Genomic DNA, 23,629 nt, shown 5'->3' on the forward strand with positions numbered 1-23,629 from the left:
AACAAATAGTTTTTGAATGAATGACCTTCCTCAACAATATCTTTAAAGTAAACACAGCAACAAGTTTCAAAACAACCTCACCTTACACCTAAAGAAGCTGGAAAAAGAACAAACCCCAATCCAGCAGAAGGAAGGAAATAATAAAATTAGAGTAGAAATAAATGATACAGAAATGAAAAAAACAATAGAACACATCAGTGAAACCAGAAGCTGGTTCTTTGAAAAGATCAACCAAGCTGATAAACCTCTAGCCAGACTCAGCATGGAGCTCTTTCTTAGAATGCTCTCAGTAGAGGTCAGTGGCCTTCAGAGACAGGCAGTTCCACTGGGGGCCACATGATCTGAGCCAGGTACATGGCTTCAGACAAGCTGGCTCAATCCTGGGATAGGTTGTAGTATATTAAGGAGAAGGGTGTATTAGATCATCTTTAGGTGGTTTCTACCATATGTAGTTTTTCTTGGCTGCACTCTAGAAAGGCAGTGAGAGTTAACAGATTCAAGGCTGCTGGTCCCGTGTAGAACACTGGCCTTAGAGCCAGTGAAGGGGGTGTCTTGCCATTGTGAAGACTGAGGCTTGCAGCAAGGGCAGGCATGAGGACACAGCCCACTTCTGGGATGTCAGGGAAGGGAGTTTTCGAGGGGCAAAGTCAGGATTTGCTGCAGAAAGCGACCGTTAGGTCTTAGTAACACACCAAAAACCGAGCAACTGGAGCCCTATAAATTCTATGCCATCAAGCTTGGCCACAACAGTTTTAGCCCAGAAAAAAATGTAAAGCATGTGTGACAGTTCCTCATCTCAGACCTCCCAGTAAATTTCTTACAGAATGGCACATATTGCATGGAGCACTGGGTGTTATATGCAAATAATGAATCATGGAACACTACATCAAAAACTACTGTATGGTGACTAACATAACATAATAAAAAATTATTATTAAAAAAAAAAGAATGTTTCACTTTCAGCAAATTAATGTTTTGAGTAACTATCTAGGGCAAGCTAATTGCAAAATGTACTTCTAAGTAATCAGCTACTCTATAATAAAATTTAAAAGGAGAGCAGAAATGGGAAGAATATCAAAGAATTAAGAAAAAAAGAACTATTGAGATTTCTATAAGGAAAGGATATACTTTGTTTCAGTGATGTTCTCAGATACACATCTGATCAGCAAAAATATGCTGGATTTTTAGTGACTGGATTAGGAATAAATTGGCCTGAAACTAGTTTTCTACAGTTAGGTCTAAACCACTAGGACTCAGCTGCTATCCAGCTCAACTAGTTGTATCCATATTATAGGGTTAAACACAGTAGCATATGGCCTTGGAGAATAATCCAGATATTTTAAGTAATTCTAAAAAAGCTTACATCATATTGGTGGAAAGATTTTTATAGATCTGGGTCTAAATCTGTTTTTTGTCCATTTTACTCAAGTTTTTTTTTAATAATAGAAAATACTTTCAAGAGGCTGCACACAGTTCTTCCATCTGGGTAAACCCAGATTATGAAGCCCTGGGGCACTAGGTCTCTCCTGATTCCTTCTTACTCTTTCTATCTTTAATGATCCTCCCAGGAATTCAGGGAGAAAGTAATTACCCTTCATATACAGCAGATGTGTGGCCAGACAGTTTTGGAATTAAGCCTACCAATCTTTGCTTTTCTTATGGCATTGGCCATTTCCCTCATTGTGTAGCTAGAACCAAAAATACATCAGGGAGGACCCAGTTACCAAAGTTCTAAGGGGATGTGTGCCCTATTAGACGTGCCGCTTCCCCCAGACAGCCAGAGTTAAGTTCTATTACTTAAACACCTGGAAAATGATCTTAGTATGTATTTTCTGGGTTTTTCCGTGATGAGAATATGGTTTGAGTAACTTGATTTCATTTTCTCTTATAATGAATAATTTAAAATAAAAGCTCCCAGTCCCCAGATGACACACTACGAACTGGAACTTCTCTGGTCAATAACTGCGATCACGTGAAGGATATTATTGACACAAAACTCAACTAATTCAAATTCTGTATGAAAATTTTCCCGTTAAAATGCTGTTTATTTTATGCTGGTACAACAAGTTTATAAAACAACATTTCTAGGTGAAATAGATGCCATGATGATAACATTAGACTTCTTTTTATGCCTTTCACAACTATTCACCGTGTTTTTTTTTTTCCTCTTCACGAATACTTCTATTACTTTTTCTTTTTGTCCCTAAAGCCAGTGATGTGAGTTTATATAATGACATAATTATCTTGTTTTATTATAATTATCCTCTGAAATTCACTATGTATTTTCAAAATGACTGAAATTACTTGATTATAGCATTTCTATCAAATTCTATGTTCTGGACACAGAGCAAAAGGATAACACTTTAAAGGAATCAACTGGCAAAGACAGCAATATTCCTGATATAAAATCCACAGTCATAGAGAATTATGTTTTGTTATGCTTGTCACATTCTGGGGCGGGGGGCAGGATTTGACTGCTTTACCTTTTCATGATGCAACTTTTTTTTTATTCTCAAATTCTGAGTTACTAATTATTGCATAGCAACCAGACTTTTTTTGAACCAACAACTCTCCATTTCTCAATTGCTACTCTCTACATCTATAAAATCTTGTCCCATCTAAAACTGATGGTCGGTGCCCTTGAGATTTCAAATATTAGGTGTTTGGATGGTATGGTCCCCTGATGGGGTACAGAAAGAAGAGAAAATACAAAGAGCTTTATTTTACCTCAGACTGATAGTACTAGTAAGAAATTATATAGGGACATAGTTGAAACTTAGCCTACATTAGAGTATAGCAGTTACATATGAATTTTAGACATTCTTTCCATTGGTCTTTTCAGTGCGGAAGAATTGCCTGTCTGTGCATTAAGAAGCAGAGTCAGGGCAGCTGAAATATAGTGTCATTACAACTACGTAGCTCTTACTTACTCTGCACATTTTCCATAAAAACAAAACAAATCAGAACAATAGCTACAAAGGCCCTACGCTTTGACAAATGAACCTAACTCATGAAATACCATCGTATTCACAATTTCTACCAAAAGAGACAAATAAATCCCACCAGACAGTTTACTGATTTCTTTACGGAAATGTCACAGGGAGTGTTCTTTGGTTCCAGAATTTCTGCAACTTGTGACCGAGTGATACCCTTTACCTGCTCAGTATCCACAGAAGCTGCCCAGGGCTTAAACAAAATAAATGAATGCACTGACCTTTTTGGTGTTCCCACCTTCCCAGGGTGCGAAGAAATTCCTGTGACAGTTATAGCTCCTGGTTTAGTGAGGTTTTCCCTTGGCTACTGAGACTATGCCATTGAGAGATTCAATGTGAACACAGATCCTGCCCTGGGCGAGCTGACTCACGGAGCTTAAAGGTCAAATCCATTCTTAAGATAGGTTGAAAAACTGAACCGCAACGTTTGTCCTCTAATGGGACAATTTCTTACTAGGCTTTCCCCAACTGCACCGCCAAGGAAAAAAAATGCCAAGAGTATAAAAATACGGATTTGGGCAGTAGTTTGAAGTTTTCTAATTTCGATTTGTTCATTGCATTACCTTTAAGATGCTGACTCTATGCTCACCTGCATAGTTGGGTTAGGTGGTTACTTAATATTTATGGTCTCAAAGTAATTAGAAGAGGAATGATCAAAAGGCTCATTTTCCACTCCCCAACCATCTGTATTCCATCTGAACCACCTGCTGGTACTTACTTTTATCTTCATCGTACGATCCTCCAGAGCTATTACTGTATCTTGACTCCAGGCGGGTGTGGGCTCTGATGACATTACTAAACCTTCAAACACAACAACAACCATTGGAAAATACCGACACGTTACTCATAAACACGTACTATTATTTAGTGGTTGGGTTTTTAGCAGTGAGTTCCAACGATGCTTTTCCTAAAGGAATACTGCAAAAATTGTACCCCAAGCATTTTGTCTTCCTCGAGAAGGCCAGTGGTCACCCTTGCTCAGAAGCGCAGGTTCAAGCCTTCATAAGATAAATATTTGAAGGCTGATATTTGAATTGAGCCAGAAAATAGCATTTGTTTAGAAAGAAAATGGAAATGACATGGAATAATCGGAATCCCTTATTCACACGGTAGCCTAGCATAAGGTAAGTGGTCAGTAAATAATTGCTGATTAAGTCAAAGTTGATAGAATTGGGTTTATATACAAAATGGTTTCCTATATACATTCATACCTAAATATATATTCCTATATTTATATACAAAAATGGTTTCCTAACAAATCCTGGACTTTATCAGCTTTACAGTTTCCCTTAAAATGATCTGAAGGTTTTTAGGAAAAGGTCCTAGGTGAGGAAAGGGGCTGAGTAAGGTTACACAACTTGGCCAGTGTCAAGCACAGGAAGGTGGCAGGAGGAGGATGCTTTGAGAGCCATGCTGCCTCCGAGCAGGTGAACAGGTGATTTTAGGACTGAGCTCTCACTCACTAGCTCTGTGACCTTGGCCAAGTCCTGTATCTCCTTGGGGACCCTATTTCCACACCTGCTGAAAAAGAATAAGACTAATACTTCACCATTTATTTCACTGGGGCTGTTGTGGGAATCAAAAGAAATGATGCTAGAACATTTCCCAAACTGTGAGACATCCAACTGTAAGGGATTAGTTATTACATTTCTACCTTGAATTTCTAGAATGCCTTGCCTTCTCTCTTCAGGGCACCAAGGGCTTTCAAATCAAAAGTATTTTTGTCATCCAAAGGCCTACAATGTAGGGCAAGGGGGTGGCTGAGGGGAAGTGATGATAAAATTTTGTATTTATTTTATATAAAATGGTTCAAGTTTTAGCTACTTAATATATGTGCAGTCAAAGCAAAGAATTAAGGCTATCTAGGGGAGCCCGGGTGGCTCAGTCGTTAAGCGTCTGCCTTCGGCTCAGGGCGTGATCCCAGAGTCCTGGGATCGAGCCCCACATCAGGCTCCTCCGCTGGGAGCCTGCTTCTTCCTCTCCCACTCCCCCTGCCTGTGTTCCCTCTCTCGCTGGCTGTCTCTCTCTCTGTCAAATAAATAAATAAAATCGTTAAAAAAAAAACTTGAAAGAATTAAGGCTATCTAGAAATATCTGGAAAATTCAAACCAGAGCTGGTATGTTCCCCTTCATTACTGACAGGTGTTCTGCCTTAACTGACAACAGATCAACACTCTATTTCCCTCCAGAACTGAGGAATGTAGGGTTATAGCTGTCCTCCAGAGTACGGAGAAAAAGGGACACTCTAGGAAAAAGTACTGGATGTTCCATTAAGAACCCTCCCTTGTCCTGGGTGTATATCCTCAGAACTTCAGCGGTTTAGATTTGCTGAACACAGAAATGTAACAGACTAGAATGACTTTGGTTTTATTCACGTATTCAATGTTGGCTGCAGCTTTTTCTTTCTCCTGACATGGCCATCTTTTCCCTAGTAACTCTGTATTTCAATCATTATTGTCATATCTTTTGGGTTACTGCTTTGTGAATCCATAAAACAGAACAGCTAGGACATCTGCTCAGTCCGTCCGCATCAGACCGAACTTATGAAATTAGAAAAGTGGCAAACCTATTACTTTCTGAAGACATTCTTTAATCAGACTTGTGCTGACAAATGCCAAGTTAAAAGCAGCCTAGGCAGAGCCCAGACCTCATTCAGCAAGGAACATAATCAGGAGGATGGAAGAATTCCACATCTGGAGACTTCCATGGGACAGAGAGCTTATGAACCATACACAGTACATGTCGGCTTTGTAATCACGCTCTGGAGGGGCAGGCAGGAAAGAATTATAGAATGGATGACAATGCTCTTTTCCTTCGAGATCATTGAAAGGAGTGTTAGGCAGAGGTTATGAAGCCAAAATGACCAAGAGCAGCAAGCCCCTTCCAGACTGTTCTCTTTACTCTGGAGAAGATCAAAACCACAGTGTAGTGAAGTATAAGCTTGGCAAAAAAAAAAAAAAAAAGAAGTAAAAACTGGCTCCTAAAATCTGTTATTTTCCTTTGCTTTCTTGGCTGTAGAGGAATTTCAAGGATTAAGTAAATAGCCTTTTAACATCAAAGGTACATATCTTAAGAAATATAGCATGAATATCACTCTGATAAGAGAAAAACTAGAAGGACAAAATGCGTCTCTAAATTTTAACTTGCTGATCTAGCTCGAATACTTAGGTAACTTTTTGTAGATTATTAATCTCTATCCCTGTATCAACAGAGATCACCAGAAATTTATACGTTTGAAGCTTATTGCTTTGGTTCCTTATGAAAAATCCTTTCATGGAACTATAAATTTATCAAATAAGCATTTATTAAGGGTTGATGTACTGAAAATCCTTATGGTTCTGCATATTTTACAAACTGCTATAAACAGCTATTTTAATAAAAAATGTGTTCATTTTGTTGTTTAATTAAAAAAACCCTACATGATAAATCCTTCTTTGAATTTAGGGTAGTTTTGGGGCACCTGGGTGGCTCAGTCATTAAGTTGTCTGCCTTCAGCTCAGGTCATGATCCCGGGGTCGTGGGACGGAGCCCCGCATTGGGCTCCTTGCTCAGTGGGGAACCTGCTTCTCCCTCTGCCCCTCCCCCTGCTTGTGTTTGCCCTCTCTCTCTCTCTTTCTCAAATAAATAAAATCTTAAAAAAATAATATTATTAAGGGTAGTTTCTGTTAGTAGCTTTCATGAATCGTTTTTATTTTTACACACTGAAAAGTTTAAAATTCACTGTATTCTTCTTTTTGACTCTGGCTCTTGAAGAACTCAAGTTTAGGTTAATACTCACTTTCAGTAGTTTTTCTTAGGACCTGAGGACTTTTGACACAACTATCTTACTCTCCTCTTAGCTTGGCTCTTACTCCTTTACCCTTGTTTTAATGGTACCATAGCCTATCTGAACTTTTTGTTAGTAGATATGATAGTATTAAATATTACCAAAATACATCAAAGGACCATTAATCTAGCTGGAAGAAACATGGCATCAGGCCTAGTTCTTTGCACAACTCCATGGCGCCCCCTGGAGCCCAATAACGTATTTTGGTGACCAGTACCCCCCAGGAGTTGGGTACACAGTAGCCTGGTCAGTATTTCTGACCAATTGTATCTGTAGACTCTTTGTCTACAAGGACTGTAAAGAACAGAATAAGTAACTATCTTCTGTAATGGGGTTAGCAAGAGGGAGGGAGAAAGGGGCCAGATGGTGTTTGGACAGCTTATCTCTGGGGCTGTGAGATTTCTCCCATTTTCATTCACATACTGAATAAACATTAAAGAATTCCTACTATGTATAGCATAGTAGGCTAATCATTAAGGATAGCAATATGTATACGAGATCTATGGTCTCTGTTTTCCAAGAATGAAAATCTAGTGGTTGAGACAAGCATGTGTACAAGTACCTATAAATCAACATGACGGAGTCTACAACGAAGGAAGGGTAATAAGCAGATTCAAGAGAAATAAGGTATTTTAGGCTGAGGGCACAGCCTACTTTCATAGAAAAAAGAGAATGTATTAGAGAAATCGTGCAGGTGGAGTACAGGATCAATGGAATAATGGTATACTTTGGGATAGAATATTCGTATGTATATGGTTATATACATATGAATATATATACAAATATGGCCAATAAAGCTATAGATAAATAGATACAGCCATTATGAAAGAACCAGATATAAATGCATATGTATAAAAGTGTGGGTACATAACTGTATCAGGTTTTCCAATGGCCAACAGAGATACAGTGAGAGAGGAGGAGAGCAAGAGTTAAACCAGAAAGCCTCTATTAGAGGTGTTCTCTGGTCTTGATACTACAGAGATGACTGGCCTCTTACTTCCAAGGGCCACCACTAAAAACTTGGGCAGGACACTCAGGGCTCTTGTCCCAAAGGGGCCTTTGAAGTGAGATGTTAATATATAGAAATTCATCACCTTTCTACCCTAAATAAAATTAAGATTGGAAAATTCAGTCTAGACAATAAATGATAAAGAATGTTACACTCCAACTAGAAAGTAGAAGTATCTTTAGAGAAATAATGTGATTATTTACCATGAGGAAGTTTTCCATAGAAATACGGATTGAAAACATGTTAATTATCTTGTATTGTCATTGATGTATGGAGCATGAAAACCTTTACTCATTTCCAAGAAAGAAAGGCCTTTATCAGAGGTCTGGGTAGGGTGAGGTCTATGGTTATGATCTTAGGTTTGGCCTTTTAGCCTGAAGGAAGGCTCATGTGGAAGAGCATCAGCCGAAAGGCAGTGCAACAACCCGGGAGTGGAGGTACTGAGGGATCTGACAGGGGCCGACCTGAAAATGAGCCTTCAGAACTCCAGAGGCAGTCCGTCTGACATCAGATACCCTTCCACCTGCAGCCCCTGCCATATTCTCGTGCACAGGATGAAATCCTGAGGACAGTCATGAAGCATCTGGAAGCATTATGGGTTGAGTGAATTATTTCAATTATTTGATCTACTGAATTGTCTCCATTATGAATTTGTATGAATATCTCATCCTTGTTACTAATTTCTTTCTTTGTTGTTGTTGAAGATTTTATTTATTTATTTGACAGAGAGAGAGAGACAGCCAGCGAGAGAGGGAACACAAGCAGGGGGAGTGGGAGAGGAAGAAGCAGGCTTCCCAGCAGAGAAGCCTGATGCGGGGCTCGATCCCAGAACGCCGGGATCACACTCCGAGTTGAAGCAGATGCCTAACGACTGAGCCACCCAAGCACCCCCTTGTTACTAATTTCTTAAGTGAAAGGGCTCCCCAGGTGTTTTCACTAGAAAATTGTTAGCCTAAGGAATTTTCAACACCGTGAGAATCATTCTAATGTTTATTTTTTAAAGATTCTATTTATTTATATGTTTATTTATTAAGGGCGCAAGCAAGGGGGAGGGGCAGAGGGAGAGAGAGAATCCTTAAGCAGACTCCCCAATTGAGCATGGAGCCCAACATAGGGCTCGATCTCATGACCTTGAGGTCATGACCTGAGCCGAAATCAAGAGTCAGATGCTTAACTGACTGAGCCACCCAGGCGCCCCATCTAATTTTTATTTTTTAATTTGAGTCCTATTTCTTTCTTTTTGTTTCTCTGTTCTTCACAATTAACTACCGGAAATAGTGATGGAGATTTTATTTATTTATGAGTAGCTTCTGGGCAATGTAAAGGGGCAAGAGAAATACCATTAAAGAGCTAATGGGAAGAGACTACAGGCTTCTTTTAGCAGGAAAAGGCAGTGTCGTTGGGTCACCAAATTTGACCATGTAAAGACGGAATAAAAATGATGATGTTTCATAGAACTCACCTCAAGGCAACTACTCAATCTCTAAGTAATCATTCTACAATGAGATCTGAAAATTTCACATGGAAATTCCCTCTAATTCCAGATGGTCTGCGCCTACCAGCAGAATCACCACTGGTTTTTAGTAAGCCCTGCGGTTAAGTGCAATTCAGCCTCCAGATGACATGCCTCTTAATCTTTCTCTCCTCTGGCTTTTCTCAGGGAGAAATCGTTATCTTCAGGGATATACAGAGCAGAATCAGGGCCAGTTTGTGTTTCTAAAAGCAAAGAAGAATTTGTGTGTGTGTGTGTGTGTGTGTGTGTGTATAATTTTTGAAATACCACTAACTCTTACTGATGCCTTTGTGTAGACTCTTGCTGAAAGTTATACTGGGTATTAAGCCAAATTTGTGCACCAACCTCTCATCAGATTCTTTCAATATTTTGCTCTCCTCGGCGTCTGGGAAACTGTCTTGGCCGGCGACCACTGTGTTGCTGCTGGAGGTGGTTCCTGTAGGTAGGATTCGAAAAAAATGTACAGGGAAGGGTTAAGCCCAGGTCTTGAGTAATTACAGAGAAGGATTTCTTATAAAATCTCATGGTTGAAAGATCCCTTACATCTTCTGTACAATCTCAGACATTCTAAACAAACTTCCAAGCCCGCACCACTGAAATAGGAGAATCCCAGACATCTGTTATGGTTAAACCAAATTCCTCAACTCTCTTATAAAGTGAGGCTGCAACATTCTTGAAACACTTTCTTCCTGACCACTTAGGTAATGAGCTTATTTATAGTGGCTGACCCTGCTGCTAGCTGCCGTAGTATTTCTGCGTCTGAGTTATTAAACTAATGTTAGTGAAGCAAGTCCAAGTACCTAGAGTTTCTGATCCCTGGGCTACTGCTTCTCTGCGAGAACATGCGCTGGCAGCAGGTGCAGGGCAAACAGAGGGCATCAGAGACCAGCGGAGGAAACAGATTGGAAGGCAGTTATGATATCAGGAAAATCAAAGGGAAGCTGACTTCAAGGAACTTGAGGAGGATGTTATAGATTTCATAAAATGATGCTGAGAAGCCGATTTATGGAAAGTGATCATACTGTTGAGGGGCGTTTTAGTTAACCCTGGGACACTCTTAGCCAAGAAAATTCCATAGATATAAGTAGGAGGGTCCAGAAATGAGATTCCTAAGTGACTGCTGTGTCCTACCGGGGATCAGCCTGAAGTGCAAAGCTCATGGCTCACCAATACGGGGTCACGGGCTGATGGTCAGCCTTACAAAATGATCACTACACCGATCATGCCCTTAAAGAGTCTCAGCTATTCTGAAACCATCTTTTTTTAAAAAATATTTTATTTATTTATTTGAGAGCGAGAGAGCGCGCACGCATGCGCAGACATGAGCAGAGGGAGGGGCAGAGGGAGAGGGAGAAGCGGACTCTCCGCTGAGCAGGGAGCCCGAGGCAGGACTCGATCCGGATAATCCCGGATCATCACCTGAGCTGAAGGCTTACCCCACCGGGCCACCCAGGCGCCCCTGAAGCCATCTCTCAAATACAAGTTCACACGGGAATAAGAAAAAGTAACACACACACACACTCCTATCCCCTCAGTGCTCTGCATAAAGAAACACCCAGAGATGCAAGACAAGAAGTCCACCCGGCTGCGCTCCCCCTACCCGAGGCTGCCGCGGAGGCCTTGCTGCTGGCTGCAAAGCGGTAGAAGGGCGGGTTGTCGCAGTGCTGGACGATGGGGTTCACCGGCTCCGTCTGCTGCAGCTCAAAGAGAAGCTCCTCCATGGTCTGAATGGTGTTGTTACGGCACAAGTAGATCGCCACCTTTTTAATCTGAGAAGAAACCGAACACAAGGGGCGTCTTCCAGAGCCTCACCCCCAAGAATGCCAGATTGTAACCTGTTCTTTCCATGAACGCGTCCCTCCCCGCAGCTAGCACCCCGACAGCCGCGCTTCAGGGTCTCCCAGCGTGAACCACAGTGCGCGGATTAGAATTGGCCTCTCTGCACGCTCGAGTCTCACAGGAGCACATGCTAAAGGCCTCACCTTCCCTAAGGGCCAAGTTTATAAAACTTAACACCTGGGGCACATGAATTCTCTCCCGACTGAAAGCATGCCAGCTAAGGCCTTATCTAGAAAGAATTTTATTCATACAAACCATGGGGAAAAACTGCTAGTTATTTTTGTTTAAATAAGGAATCCAGTCCCCTGCTATTCTCTACTCCTCTTGAAACAAATGAATTTTAGCTGTTTGTAGGGTTTTAAATTTTCAAAACAAGTCTGGATTGAAGCTCTGCGTTATTGCGGCTCTCACCGTACAACCTGAGGCACGGAAGCCACAACGGGCGGCACAAAATCTCTCACAAGAACCAACAGCACACAAATGCCAACTAGGTTTTTCTTTTCTTTTCTTTTATTATTTTATTTTTATATTATTTTATTTTATTATTTAATTTTTAAATTTTTTAAAAATTTCAATTCAGTTAGCTAACACACAGTACATCATTGGTTTTTGATGGAATGTTCAATGATTCATCATTTGCATATATGAGTTAGGGTTTTAAAAATGCTGCCGATTTTCACTCATTTATGGAACATAAGGAATAGCAGGGAGATCGGTAGGAGAAGGAAGGGAAGAATGAAGGGGGGGTAAACAGAAGACGGAATGAACCATGAGAGACTATGGACTCTGGGAAACAAACTGAGGGTTTTAGAGGGGAGGGTAGTGGGGGATTGGGATAGGCCGGTGATGGGTATTAAGGAGGGCACGTATTGCATGGACACCTGGGTGTTACACGCAAACAATGAATCATGGAACACTACATCAAAAACTAGGGATGTACTGTATGGTGACTAACATAACATAATAAAAAATTTTTAAAAAAATAAAATAAAAATTTAAAAAATTAAAAAAAATTTAAAATGCTGCCATCAGATCACCTTTAAATACTCACAGTAAATATCATGTATCTACACTAAATATCATGTATCTCAGGAAGATTTCTCTCTGCTTATTTCTCTCCTACCATCTACATTTGAAGAGAAACACCTGGATACTCCCCATTTGTATTGTCTTTTAAGAGCGTCTAGATGTAAACACGAAACATTTTTATTAGTCATCATATAACGTGCTACAAGACTGCTTCTCAGGGGCAGAAGGACACTTTCATGTAATACGGAGACGAGCTCCCGGGAGATTCGCGTGGCTGACAAAACCTGACATCTGCACTACTCCGCGCCAAGAGCACATCGTGACCTGCAGCTGCAAATACAACAGGAGCAGCGACTCCCGAAGGTCTGAGGGACACTCACGTAGGGCAGGAGAAGCGTGTCGCTGCTAACCCCACACAGGCTGATCAGGAACTGCAAGGTGATCCTCAGGTTGTTGCTCCACTTCTCGTTGTTGGCTAGAGCGTTCCAGGCATTCTCCATTTCCGGCCCAGGAACCTCATCTCCATACTGTAACAAACAAGATAGAAACCAGCCCGGGGCACGTGTGGGGAAAACGGCAGGGTGCAAAATGTTTGATTAAAAGTTGTTACAAGGGTCATGGCCATCTCAAAATCCTGAGAAGGGGGAGACATGGCCATTCCTCACAAAGATGCCATGTTTCAACAACGTACAACGTGCCAAGCAGTAATGTACGTACTTGTTGTCATGATTTTTCATACGTTAGGGTTCTTCTTTGCATTATTACTTTAAAAAATTGTGGTAAAACACACATAACATAAAGTTTGCCATTTTTAAGCACGGGGTTCAGGGGCATGAAGTCCATTCACATCGCTGTGCAGCCATCACCACGGTCCATGCCCTATTTGTGTGATTCTTTTTTTTTTTCCATAGACAGATATTAACTTTATTCAAATTTAATATATGTTAACAAATTTATATTCAAAAGGAACATGTGATGAATTTGGGCATCAGTAAATCCATCACTCAGATTCTCTATTTATGGTATTTGATTTGCTACCTACATCACATGATAAGGATGTCTACTTCCCCAAAATATTTTGATCTTTGCTTTTAGATTAATACAGAATGCGATACTTGTGCAGGAATTTAAGGCATGAAAAGTATTTGGTATATCTTAAGTTATCTGGCACTATTCAGTAAGAATTCTATATGGGAGTTAAGAGAAAATTCTTTTCTGTTTGTGTTTAGCTACCCTTAGGGTAGCCATCTGAATCTTTAGTCTTTATGGAGGTCGAAATGGAAGTTGAGATAGATGATTGATGATCGCACGCTATTAGAGGTCTCTTTAAACATATCTGACCTTTACATTTATTTATTCGTGCGAATCTTAATGGTGAGTGAGGTTTGCCCGGAGTTGGCAGCACAGGGTTGGATTAACCCCAGGGTTTTCCTGGACGACAGAGCCGTGTTCCCGACGCACGGATCCCCGGAGTTTACCTTGGCCGTCATGTACATGAGGTTATTCAGGACCAGCGATGTGGCTTCCGGGGAGCCCCAGCCACTCCCTCTCAGCCCATGCGAGGTGGTCACTTCCCCTTCCCGGTCCTTGACGTCATCGTCTGGGCTGCTGGGGCTTGACCCCGGGAGGAGGAGCCTGCTGTCCACCAGCTCGATGTTGTGCAGCCAGGGCAGCAGGTAGGTGAGCATGATCTGACGCCCGTTTGGGTGTGTCGTGGGGAACCGCTGGCTGACCTCTAGAGAACAGCAGCGACAGAGCCCTGCGTTATCTCATCAAAATAAACGAAGATATTAACACCAACCGACAGATGGAACAGTGACCTCAGTTTACAGAGCTCCTCAAGGCCTCAAAATCTTACAACTGAGGCTTGTCCTCAAGCCTCTCACGCCTGTGCTCTGTAGAGGGTCGTCTGGGAGCACAGCGGGAAAAGCATGGGCTTCGTCAAAGTGGAGTGAGGCGCAAGGCTTCGTGAGTTCAAATCCGCTGCTATGGAAGAGAAGCATCAGAGCAGACAAAACAAGGGGCTCGGAATCAGGACATGGGATTAGATCCCAGCTCCTCCACATTCCAGCTGCAGGAAATTCTGTGTTAGTTATTTAACCTCTCTGTTCCTCGGTTTCCTCATCTGTAGAATGGGACACCTTGGGCCACTGTGAGGATTAACAGAATCATAAGGTATATTATGTGCTCAGCACAGTGCTGGGCACCCAGGAAGCTCTTAATAAACAGTGGTTAGGACTGTTGGAACAAGGACTATTATCTTTCCACTCTTCTGACAGTTTACCGAGTGTCTTCCTGGAGCTCTTCGCTCTCAAACTGAGAAGCGAACCTCCAGTGTGTGGACTCATGGTCGTGGTCTCCACTCGAAAACTGCCAACTATGCGGCAGGTGCACGCTCAGGGGTGTGCTTCGTTTGATGAAATAAATGAGTCAAAGGGGTAAAACCGGACATCCAGCCCAGCGATTTCACCCTTTGTTTCACTGCCAGCGGCATTTAATTCTGTGATCTGATTAAGCCTTCTATAGAAATAAAAGCACAGCATTACCTATATGCTGCAAGCTGCTTGGACTCTTCTATTTCTAACATCTAGAGAAGAAACGGTTTTATCCTAAGGGAAATTCGAAAGCATGGTCTGATGCCCTTGCTGTTAGCCAGCGTGGCGTGTAATCTCGTTTGGAGAGCTCTTGGCTGCCAAACAATAGAACAACCCAGACGCCAGGAATTACACCAAGATAATCCACTAGATCCCTGAAACAGTGGCTTTCATTGATTTGGCCCTTTTCCTAAAATTACAATTACCATTTTTTTTTATTTTGAGGAATATGAATATATTTAATGCTGGGCCACGATAATCAGGGTTAAGCTGGGATGTTCCCCAGTCGCTCGAAATTTCAAAACCGACTTAATTTCTAAACTTTATGGATGTGATGACTGATATCATGAACTTTTATGACACATATTCAGCTCCTTCAGATCCCAGAACATTTATTTACTCAACATACGGGGCCTTTTCTAGGGGCAGGCACTGTGCTAGGCACCGTGGAGCCAGCAAGGACTCAAGGCTCAGTTCATGTCCCTGACGAGGCGGCTCTGAGGCAAGTTGTGTTGAGAAAGGTAACTCTGGGGCGAGATAGCACGTGACAGAGGACACAGACAGTAACAGAGGGCTGGAGGGGGTCGGTGGAGGAAAAGGACTTCTGGCTACAAGGATTCAGGGCACGTTATGGCAAAAGAACTATTTTAACTCGCTAGAAAGGATCAGGAATTTGGAAGGGAATAAATCCTTCTAATCGGAGGGACAACTGCTTTTAAAAATACATTTTTTAACAGTGGCATAAAGCCTCTAGTCTTTTCGAGGCAATGATTACCTTCGAACACATCACACGATGTGCTTATTTATGACGTTTGTTACATCTTGTCTGTCAGATGTAAGGTCCAACTGCTGTGGTGGGGGGGAGGCACCTAAATCAGGGCTAGGATTGTAGAGGTCTTTCTGAAGGGAAAGGAGGAAAAAAATGCCACAGGCATGCACACAACCCCCATTCACCCCTCCAGAAACAAATTTAAAAAAAAGTGAGACGATGTCCCTGGGCTGCTCCGTAGAGCTTCTGGCTCCTCTGGGAGGGACCTGTGTAACTTGCCCGGCTACTTACAAGGAATTAACTCATCTGACATTACAGGCAATAAAAAAAAAATCTCACCACAGGGTTTTTAGTAGTAAGAGAAGTGAAAACAAGAGCTAGAAAATCTTTATAACCTCAACCTATAACCTATCTCAAATAGCCCAAGGGTCAATTCTTGAAGAAAAACTTAGATTGAACCTACTTGCCACTCCCTGTATGAGCTGCTTTTGTTCTTAAACTTGCTGTGCTATTTACCTCCTCTTCCCTGATTTCTCCAGCCTGTTACCAGCTTCTCCCTCTCAGCCAAAACACAAGCTCAAATCCTGCTCACTCTCAGACTCCGCATCCCACTGCAGCTCCATCCTCTCTTTCCCCTTCCTTCTCAGTCAAGCCACTGAGATGTGGCTTCTGCTGCTCTTTCTCTGCGGAAACTATTGACAGTTACCACTAGTGGCGAATTGTCGATTGTGAGATCCAGAGGATAATGTTTAGATCTTATCTCTTGGGATCGTTCTGATCCATTCAAGGCTGTGGATTGCTCACTCCTCCTCCAAAATCCTTTCTTCTGTAGGTTTCCATGACGCCCATCCTCTAGCTGTGCTCCCTCCTCTCTAAATGGGCCTCCATCCACCTGTTCCCTCAGTCTTCCTGGGCCCAATCCTCAAAAGCTGGGTGTCTGGGTGTGTTCTTTCCCTCTGTGCTCGTTCCATCGTGATCTCATCTGTTCCCTTGGTTCTACCCCTTCTAGTCTTCCATGAGTCACTAGCGCTGGCCTTCCCTTGACACGAGTCTGTCTCTACATAGGGATGTCTGCCAGACGCCTACATTCAATATCCCAAGGCGAGCTCCTTACCTCTGCTCTGTCCTTAGCCTCCCCTTCTCCCTGGATTGGCTCTCAAGGTGGGGTTATCAGGGACTGTCTTCTGTGTACCCTGCCTGGGAGCTCTTGACTCTGGTCTCCCCCTTCTACTCTCATGGGGCTGTCTTAGTTCAGGCCTTCATAATTTCCTCCATGGACCACTGTCGTTGTTTCTCAACTGATCTTCTCTCTTTAGACTGGGTGTTCTTTTATCCGTCCTCTATACACAGTCGGTCTTTCTAAAATGCATTCTGCTCTTGTCCCCCTCTTGTTTGAAACTGATCAGTGGCTTTCAGAACCCAAGCAGCTTATTGGATGCCCTCCCTGTTCCCAGGGTTCCAAGGCATTTCAAGGAGCACCCAGAGATCACTGTCCTACAAACTCCTTAGGGTACAATACAAAGCCTTCTAAGACTTGACTTCTGCCTCTCTGTCTGTCCGTGACCATCTCTAGCTTTCCCCCATCCCTGCATGTTGTAGTAGCCAAACTGACCGCTACATAATCTCTCGAATGCAGCATGTTACTTTATACCTCTAAGTCAACCCACATGCTATTTCCTTGGTCTGTAATACCCACCTACTTGCCAACTGTAATGTCAACTACTTGTCTGCTTTGCAAATTTCTACTCTTCTTTCCAACTGCAGCTCAGACACCAATTTCTCTGGGAGGTCTTGCCTGATATTCTTGGCCCAATAACTGATTATCCCCTTATCTTCTATCTCATACACAGAATGTGCTTTTTTTTTATTGTACTTGCTGCCCTGTATCATGATCATATGACTGCACATCTTTCCTTATTACTAGATTGTGACCCATTGATGGGAGAGAGACTGTTTTATTCACATCTGTGTTCCTAGGACCTAAACACAGTGCTTGGCACAGACGTGGCACTCAAATCTTGGTTGACGTGAATAGAAATACGTTTTAGTTTTCCAAGAAGAGAACTAGTTTATCAAGAAGGCTCTTCTGGAGTTCCTCCACTATTTCAGGCATGAGACAAGGATATGACTAATTCTGTTGCAGATAAATGGAGAGGTTTTCACAGAAGCAGATTTTCAATTAGGTCTCTTTTTTTTTTTTAAAGATGTGTTTATTTATTTTGGAGAGGTGGGAGGGCAAAGGGGGAGGAAGAGAACAACTCAAGTAGACTCTGTGCTGAGCACAGAGCATGACATGGGCTCGATCTCACAACCTTAAGATCAATGACCTGAGCCAAAAACAAGAGTTGGGTGCTTAAGTGCCCACCCCCTTTAAAGTTTATTTATTTGAGTAATCTCTACACCCAATGTGGGGCTTGAACTCATGACCCCAAGATCAAGAGTCGCATACTCTTCTGACTGAGCCACCCAGGCACCCTTAGTACGGTCCATCTTTTTTTTTTTTTTTTTTTAAGATTATTTATTTGATGTGGGGGAGAGGGAGAGAGAGAATATTAAGCAGACTCCCCTCTGAGCGTGGTGCCTGACTCGGGGCTTGATCTCATGACCCTGAGATCATGATCTGAGCAGAAACCAAGAGCTAGATGCTTAATTGACTGAGCCACCTAGGTGCCCCAGATTTTCAGTTAGGTCTTAAGGAAGACTGGAATTAGGGAGAAGGAGAGAAGGGCCATTTCTGGCAAAAGGAAGAGCATGCACGGAAACAAGGATGGACAAAAGGGCCTGGCATGTAAAAGATCAAGTGAGATGGGAGTAGAAGTTTCTGGGAGGAGAGGTGGAAAGCAAGTTTGGAAGAGAAGGTTTTTGTTTGTTTGTGTTTAAATCGGTGAACAAGTTCCTATTATTTAATGTCTCTAAGACTTAGTGTCTCATCTGTAAAATAGCAAGGGTGATCACGGTGGTGGTGGTGGTGGTAATTCCACGCCAGCACTGGGCTAACTGCTTGGGTTTATCAGCCTGTTTTGATCCTTGCATGCTCTAAGGTAGTTACTACTGCAGATAAGGACACGGAATTTAGAGGTTCCATGACTTGCCCAAGGTCAAACAGCCAGCGAATGGCAGGGCCAGAGAAGAACCCAGGCCGTCAAGTCCAGAGCCTCATTTCTAACCACTACTTGGGGGTTGCAGAAATCAAATGATAAATGAAGTGTACATAAAGTGCCTAGTATAGACCATTCAATGGATGGAAACTGTTATTATCAGCAGTTATTTTTAGGACAGCTGAGCAGAGAAGTTTGAGTGGAGAAGTGCTGCACATATTTGGTTTTGAATAGTGGGTAGATTGCAGGCTTGAGGACTGCAGGCAGGGGATGTTGGGACAGGGGTGGGGTGGGGGACTGATGAGGATATGGACGAAGGCCCTGGTAACATAGATGGAAAAAGAGGACCAACCGAGAGACCAAAATCAGCCTCTTGGCAAGGTGCTCCTTAGGCAGGAAGTTAATCGACCAACGTAATTATTTAAACGTGCGTTTTCACAAAAATTACTCACAAAGACTACTTGTAAAAATGTGCTAAAAACCCAAACTCTCAACAATCTATGTATGTAGCAACATACAAGGTACACAACACCATCACCATCACCACCAAAAACAGTTTGCAGCAATTATATGTACTAAAAGTTACAGCACGCATATTTAATTTATTTGGGAAATCTTACTCACATAGGGTGGTAGAAGGATTATGACTAATCTAAGCCTCTCTGCATTTGTCCTATGTTTATTTTAGATAAACATATGCTATTTTAGATAAACACACTTTTTATATTTAAATATATTCCAGAATTGCCTTAGATATGTAAGTGAAGTTAGTCCAAAGCAATTGCGATCTACCAATTTAGCATCAATTATTTTGACTCAAATGACACTAGACTTGAAAAAGGACGGTTACGGTCTCCCTGTTCTCTTTCCACCAGCCTGTGGAAGCCTGCTTTTAACAGGACTCCTAAAATAACAAATGTATCTGGAAGGCTATGGTCCAAGGTCATCTTCCATTTTTGGTGTGTATAACAGGGGTCTCTGGAACAAGAACGAATACACAGCTCTTCTCCCAATTGAAGACGCTTACGCTTGAGGCGAAACTGAATTCTATCTAGGCAAGAGATACTCTTACGTGTACAAAGGAGAGAACAGCACAGTGACTCCTAGTGGCAAAACCAAATAAAACCAGAGTAATCTAGGGAAAGGTAACTCTGGCTCATGGAAACAGCCGCATGGTTTGTGCCAAATTCTGAAGCAACCTTCCTGCTAAAGCCGTTGGACACAGAATCCATGTGACATTGTACCCCTCAAGGATTTAAACTTGCTGAAAAGTAAATAAGTAAAAATGTAGATTTGTTCTCTTGTAAAAAATAAAATAAAATAAAATAAAATAAAATAAAATAAAATAAAATAAAATAAAATAAAATAAGGTTACTTTGTGCAGAAATGATCACGCATATCCCTGCATGGTACCTGAGAAGAGTGGGAGGGTGAGCTCGGGGTACATCCTGGCCAGTTCACATGACAGGAGCGCTAGTGACACGCTGTACAGGGGCGGCAACGGGCCATGTGTTCCATAGAGAATACTGCCAGGTCTCTGTTCAGCTACTTTCTTCGAGTACACGAAAAGCTTGGCTTCAAGGATCTATAGAGAGGTAGGAAAGTGAGAAATGGTATGAAAAACATCGGCTGGCTGTCTCAGGAGGATTTATGTTTCATCAAGTTTCATAGTAACAAAAGTAATGAATGCATATTTTAATATAGTATTAAAGGTAAAACATCAGTTCCTGTGTTTAGAGAAGGTTAGGTAACTGTCTTCTCACTCCTCTACACCCCCACCGGTGATAGACAGGAATAAGCAGCCATCCGGGTATCAACCACCCTCTCTCTGAAGTTTCTGTGTAAGTCAATGGTACGTGCCTGCATGAGCTGCATGGAGATTTCATAAATCTCTCTGTTGGTGTCAGAGGCCTTGAACAGAACAAGGTTCAACAATGTCACTATGTCGAAGGGATAGTTCCTAAAATAAAACACAAAAAAACCAAAAACTAAACAGCATAGTTTTAAGACAGCCTGGTTAGTCATCTTGATAAATCATTACCTCTTAAAATTCTCGATGGCAACTGACCTCAGTCATACTTACTAATGACATTTTCATGTCCATTTGGCCATTGCCCCCTCCCCCATTATTTCTCTGGTTTTTAGAAGAAGAGAAATAGCTCTATTTTTGTTTAAAATTGAATATTGTTGCAACGGGATAAATGGGAAATTTATCTAATATACATAGATTTTCTTTTATGTTTTTCTTTATTTTTATTTTTTTAAAGATTTTATTTTTTATTTGTCAGAGACAGAGAGTACAAGCAGGGGGAGCAGCAGGCTCCCCACTGAGCAGGCAGCCAGATGTGGGACTCGATCCCAGGATCCTGAGATCATGACCCGAGGCGAAGGCAGACACTTAATCAAATGATCCATCCAGGCGCCCCTATTTTTATTTTTTTATAGATTTATTTATTTATTTATTTATTTGAGAGAGAGAGAGAGGGAGAGAACAGAGGGAGAATAAGAGGGAGAAGCAGGTCCCCGCTGAGCAAGGAGGCCGAAGTGGATGAGGGGCTCCATCCCAGGACCCTGGGATCATGACCTGAGCCAAAGGCAGACGCTTAACCAACTGAGCCACCCAGGTGTCCCAATGTAAATAGATTTTAATGAAAACCAAATAAAAACGGAGAGAACAGAAGTTGATATGTTTACATTTCTCAGTAGCTCACTGATTTAGTATTTTCATTCAATCCATCTAAACGTAGTAAGCACCAAACGTATACCAGCAACAACTGCACAGTACTGATGATACTAAGTTAGTAAGGCTGGTCCCTTCGTCTGCGGGAGACTTACTGCATGGTGAGGGAGAGAACCTATATGATCTGGTCAGGATGAGAGTAGCCACAGCATGCTACCGAATCCCGATGAGGGACACCTACACCACACTTGGGGTGACAGAATGCTTTTCCAAGGGGAAACAAGCAAAATGAGATTTGCAGAACCAGGAGACATTAGCCAGGCCGTGGAAAGGGTAACATGGGGGGAGCGTTCAAAGCAGAGACAGCTGCATTGAGAAAGATGAAAAGAATGAAACAGCGAGATCCCTCTGTAAAGGAAGGAATCTCTGTGTAGCAGACTGAATGGAAGTATTAGTAGAGGAAGAGAAGGTGGGACTAGGGTGATAGGTGGGTTCAGAAGATAACCAGCTTATGGACTTCATCCTAAAAGTTACGGAGATTCCACAGGATTTGCAGTAGGGGAGTGAGGGAATGACATCGTTTTTGAAGAAGCACTCTGAGTGCCCTGCAGAGAAGGGATTTGTGGGGGGGGGGCAATATTGGGAACTGTTGTGATGAGGGTTTGACTTAGGGCAGGAATACTAGAGACAGAAAGGAGGGGATAAGAGAGGAAAAACACTAAGGAGATAAAATCAGCAGGATCTGGTAATGGAATGCATGCATGGGATGGAAGCTGGGTGTGGCGGGCATAGGGACCCAGCCAAAAGGTTATGTGGCAACTAGCAATACCATCAAATGGAATATGGAGCTTAAATTCATTTTCTTTTCTTGCTATATAATACTCCTCAAAGATAATTTTTTTACTGTATGTTTTTTTCTTCTAGTGGAAATGAGGTCATAAATAGAAAACTCTTGGTGAGATAAACAATTAGGGAATGGTCCATAGGTAGTGTGTGACTGATATTTATTTTGAGGCAAACTTCAGAAAGCAGAAGATGGCTTGGAGGTGAAAAAAAAAACCATTAATTGTTTTCTTATGGGTTCCTTTTTTGATTCTATAATTACAATTGTCTAAGAAGTTCTGTTTTTGAACAATCACCCTTCTAGAAAGGCATAATACTACTATGAATACATGCCCATCTTACAGTAAGTTTAATAAGAGATTATAGTGAGCATTGATTAAATATACAAAAAAGGATTTCACTTTTATTTTTGATATTAATCAAATTTAATTTTTTTATCTTACTAGTAATACATGAATACAACTTAAAAAAAAAAGATTCAAGCAACACATAGGGCCAGAAGATCTATTCTGAAGATGTGCCACCTGGATCCCCCTTTCAGGACTGAGGCACTCAATCCTCCAACTAGTGTTGGAGGCTGAGATCTCTGGCTGAATCCCTCTTTGGGAATTGTCTTCAGCCAAAGAAATTTGCCTAGGTCAAGGTCATGCCCATACCCAGCAGCAGCCCCTGTGGGATTGGTTGAGGTCTCTTTTCCTCTGCCCAGTCCTACTTCCTTCACTTCCCCATAGATGTTGACTTCAAGGGCATTCCCTAATTAACATCCTGCACTCAAATCTCCACCCCGGAGTCTGTTTCCTGAGAAATCCAGCCTTTGACCTGCATTAACAGACATTTAAAAGTTATTTCCATTTTTTTCATAGTTACAATGTTTTTCACTGTTATAACACCAAATGTTATTTCTTTAGAATTTATTTCTAGAAGAGGTCATGCAGGGTCAAAGGGCGCATTTAAAATTTTGGTAGATATTGACATATTGCTCTCCAAAATGGCTTACTAATTTACACTCCAAAATGATTACTTTTCTAGAACTTTTATTTTATTTTATTCTATTTTATTATTTTTTAAAGATTTTATTTATTTAGGGGCGCTGGGTGGCTCAGTAGTTAAGTGTCTGCCTTTGGCTCAGGGTCTGATCTCAGAGTCCTGAGATCGAGCCCCGCATCAGGCTCCCTGCTCCGCTGGGAGCCTGCTTCTTCCTCTCCCACTCCCCCTGCTTGTGTTCCCTCTCTCGCTGTCTGTCTCTCTCTCTCTGTCAAATATACACATAAAATCTTAAAAAAAAAAAAAAGATTTTGTTTATTTATTTGTCGGAGAGAGAGAGAGCGCAGTAGGCAGAAGGAGATGCAGGCTCCCTGCTGAGCAAGGAGCCCAACATGGGACTTGACCCCAGCACCCTGGGATCATGACCGGAGCCAAAGGCAGATGTTTAACTG

General features: G+C 41.9%; 1 protein-coding gene across 8 annotated transcripts in view; it reads right to left on the bottom strand.

Moving 5' to 3' along the window:
• The window catches only part of FRY (FRY microtubule binding protein), a 429,617-nt gene that overhangs the window by 70,471 nt on the left and 335,517 nt on the right, over window positions 1-23,629 (bottom strand). For all 8 annotated transcript variants that reach the window (XM_087865212.1, XM_087865211.1, XM_087865207.1 and 5 more), the window contains 7 exons: window positions 20,531-20,630; window positions 20,084-20,255; window positions 13,688-13,944; window positions 12,590-12,736; window positions 10,942-11,110; window positions 9,687-9,777; window positions 3,712-3,794 (listed from right to left, as the gene is read on the bottom strand). In XM_087865212.1, the coding sequence (XP_087721338.1) occupies window positions 3,712-3,794; window positions 9,687-9,777; window positions 10,942-11,110; window positions 12,590-12,736; window positions 13,688-13,944; window positions 20,084-20,255; window positions 20,531-20,630 (1,019 nt within the window). The remainder of the gene's footprint in view (window positions 1-3,711; window positions 3,795-9,686; window positions 9,778-10,941; window positions 11,111-12,589; window positions 12,737-13,687; window positions 13,945-20,083; window positions 20,256-20,530; window positions 20,631-23,629) is intronic.

This window comes from Ursus americanus, chromosome 10, assembly GCF_024610735.1.
Source record: "Ursus americanus isolate L20-20 chromosome 10, mUrsAme1.1.p, whole genome shotgun sequence".
NCBI classification, from domain to species: Eukaryota; Metazoa; Chordata; class Mammalia; order Carnivora; family Ursidae; genus Ursus; species Ursus americanus.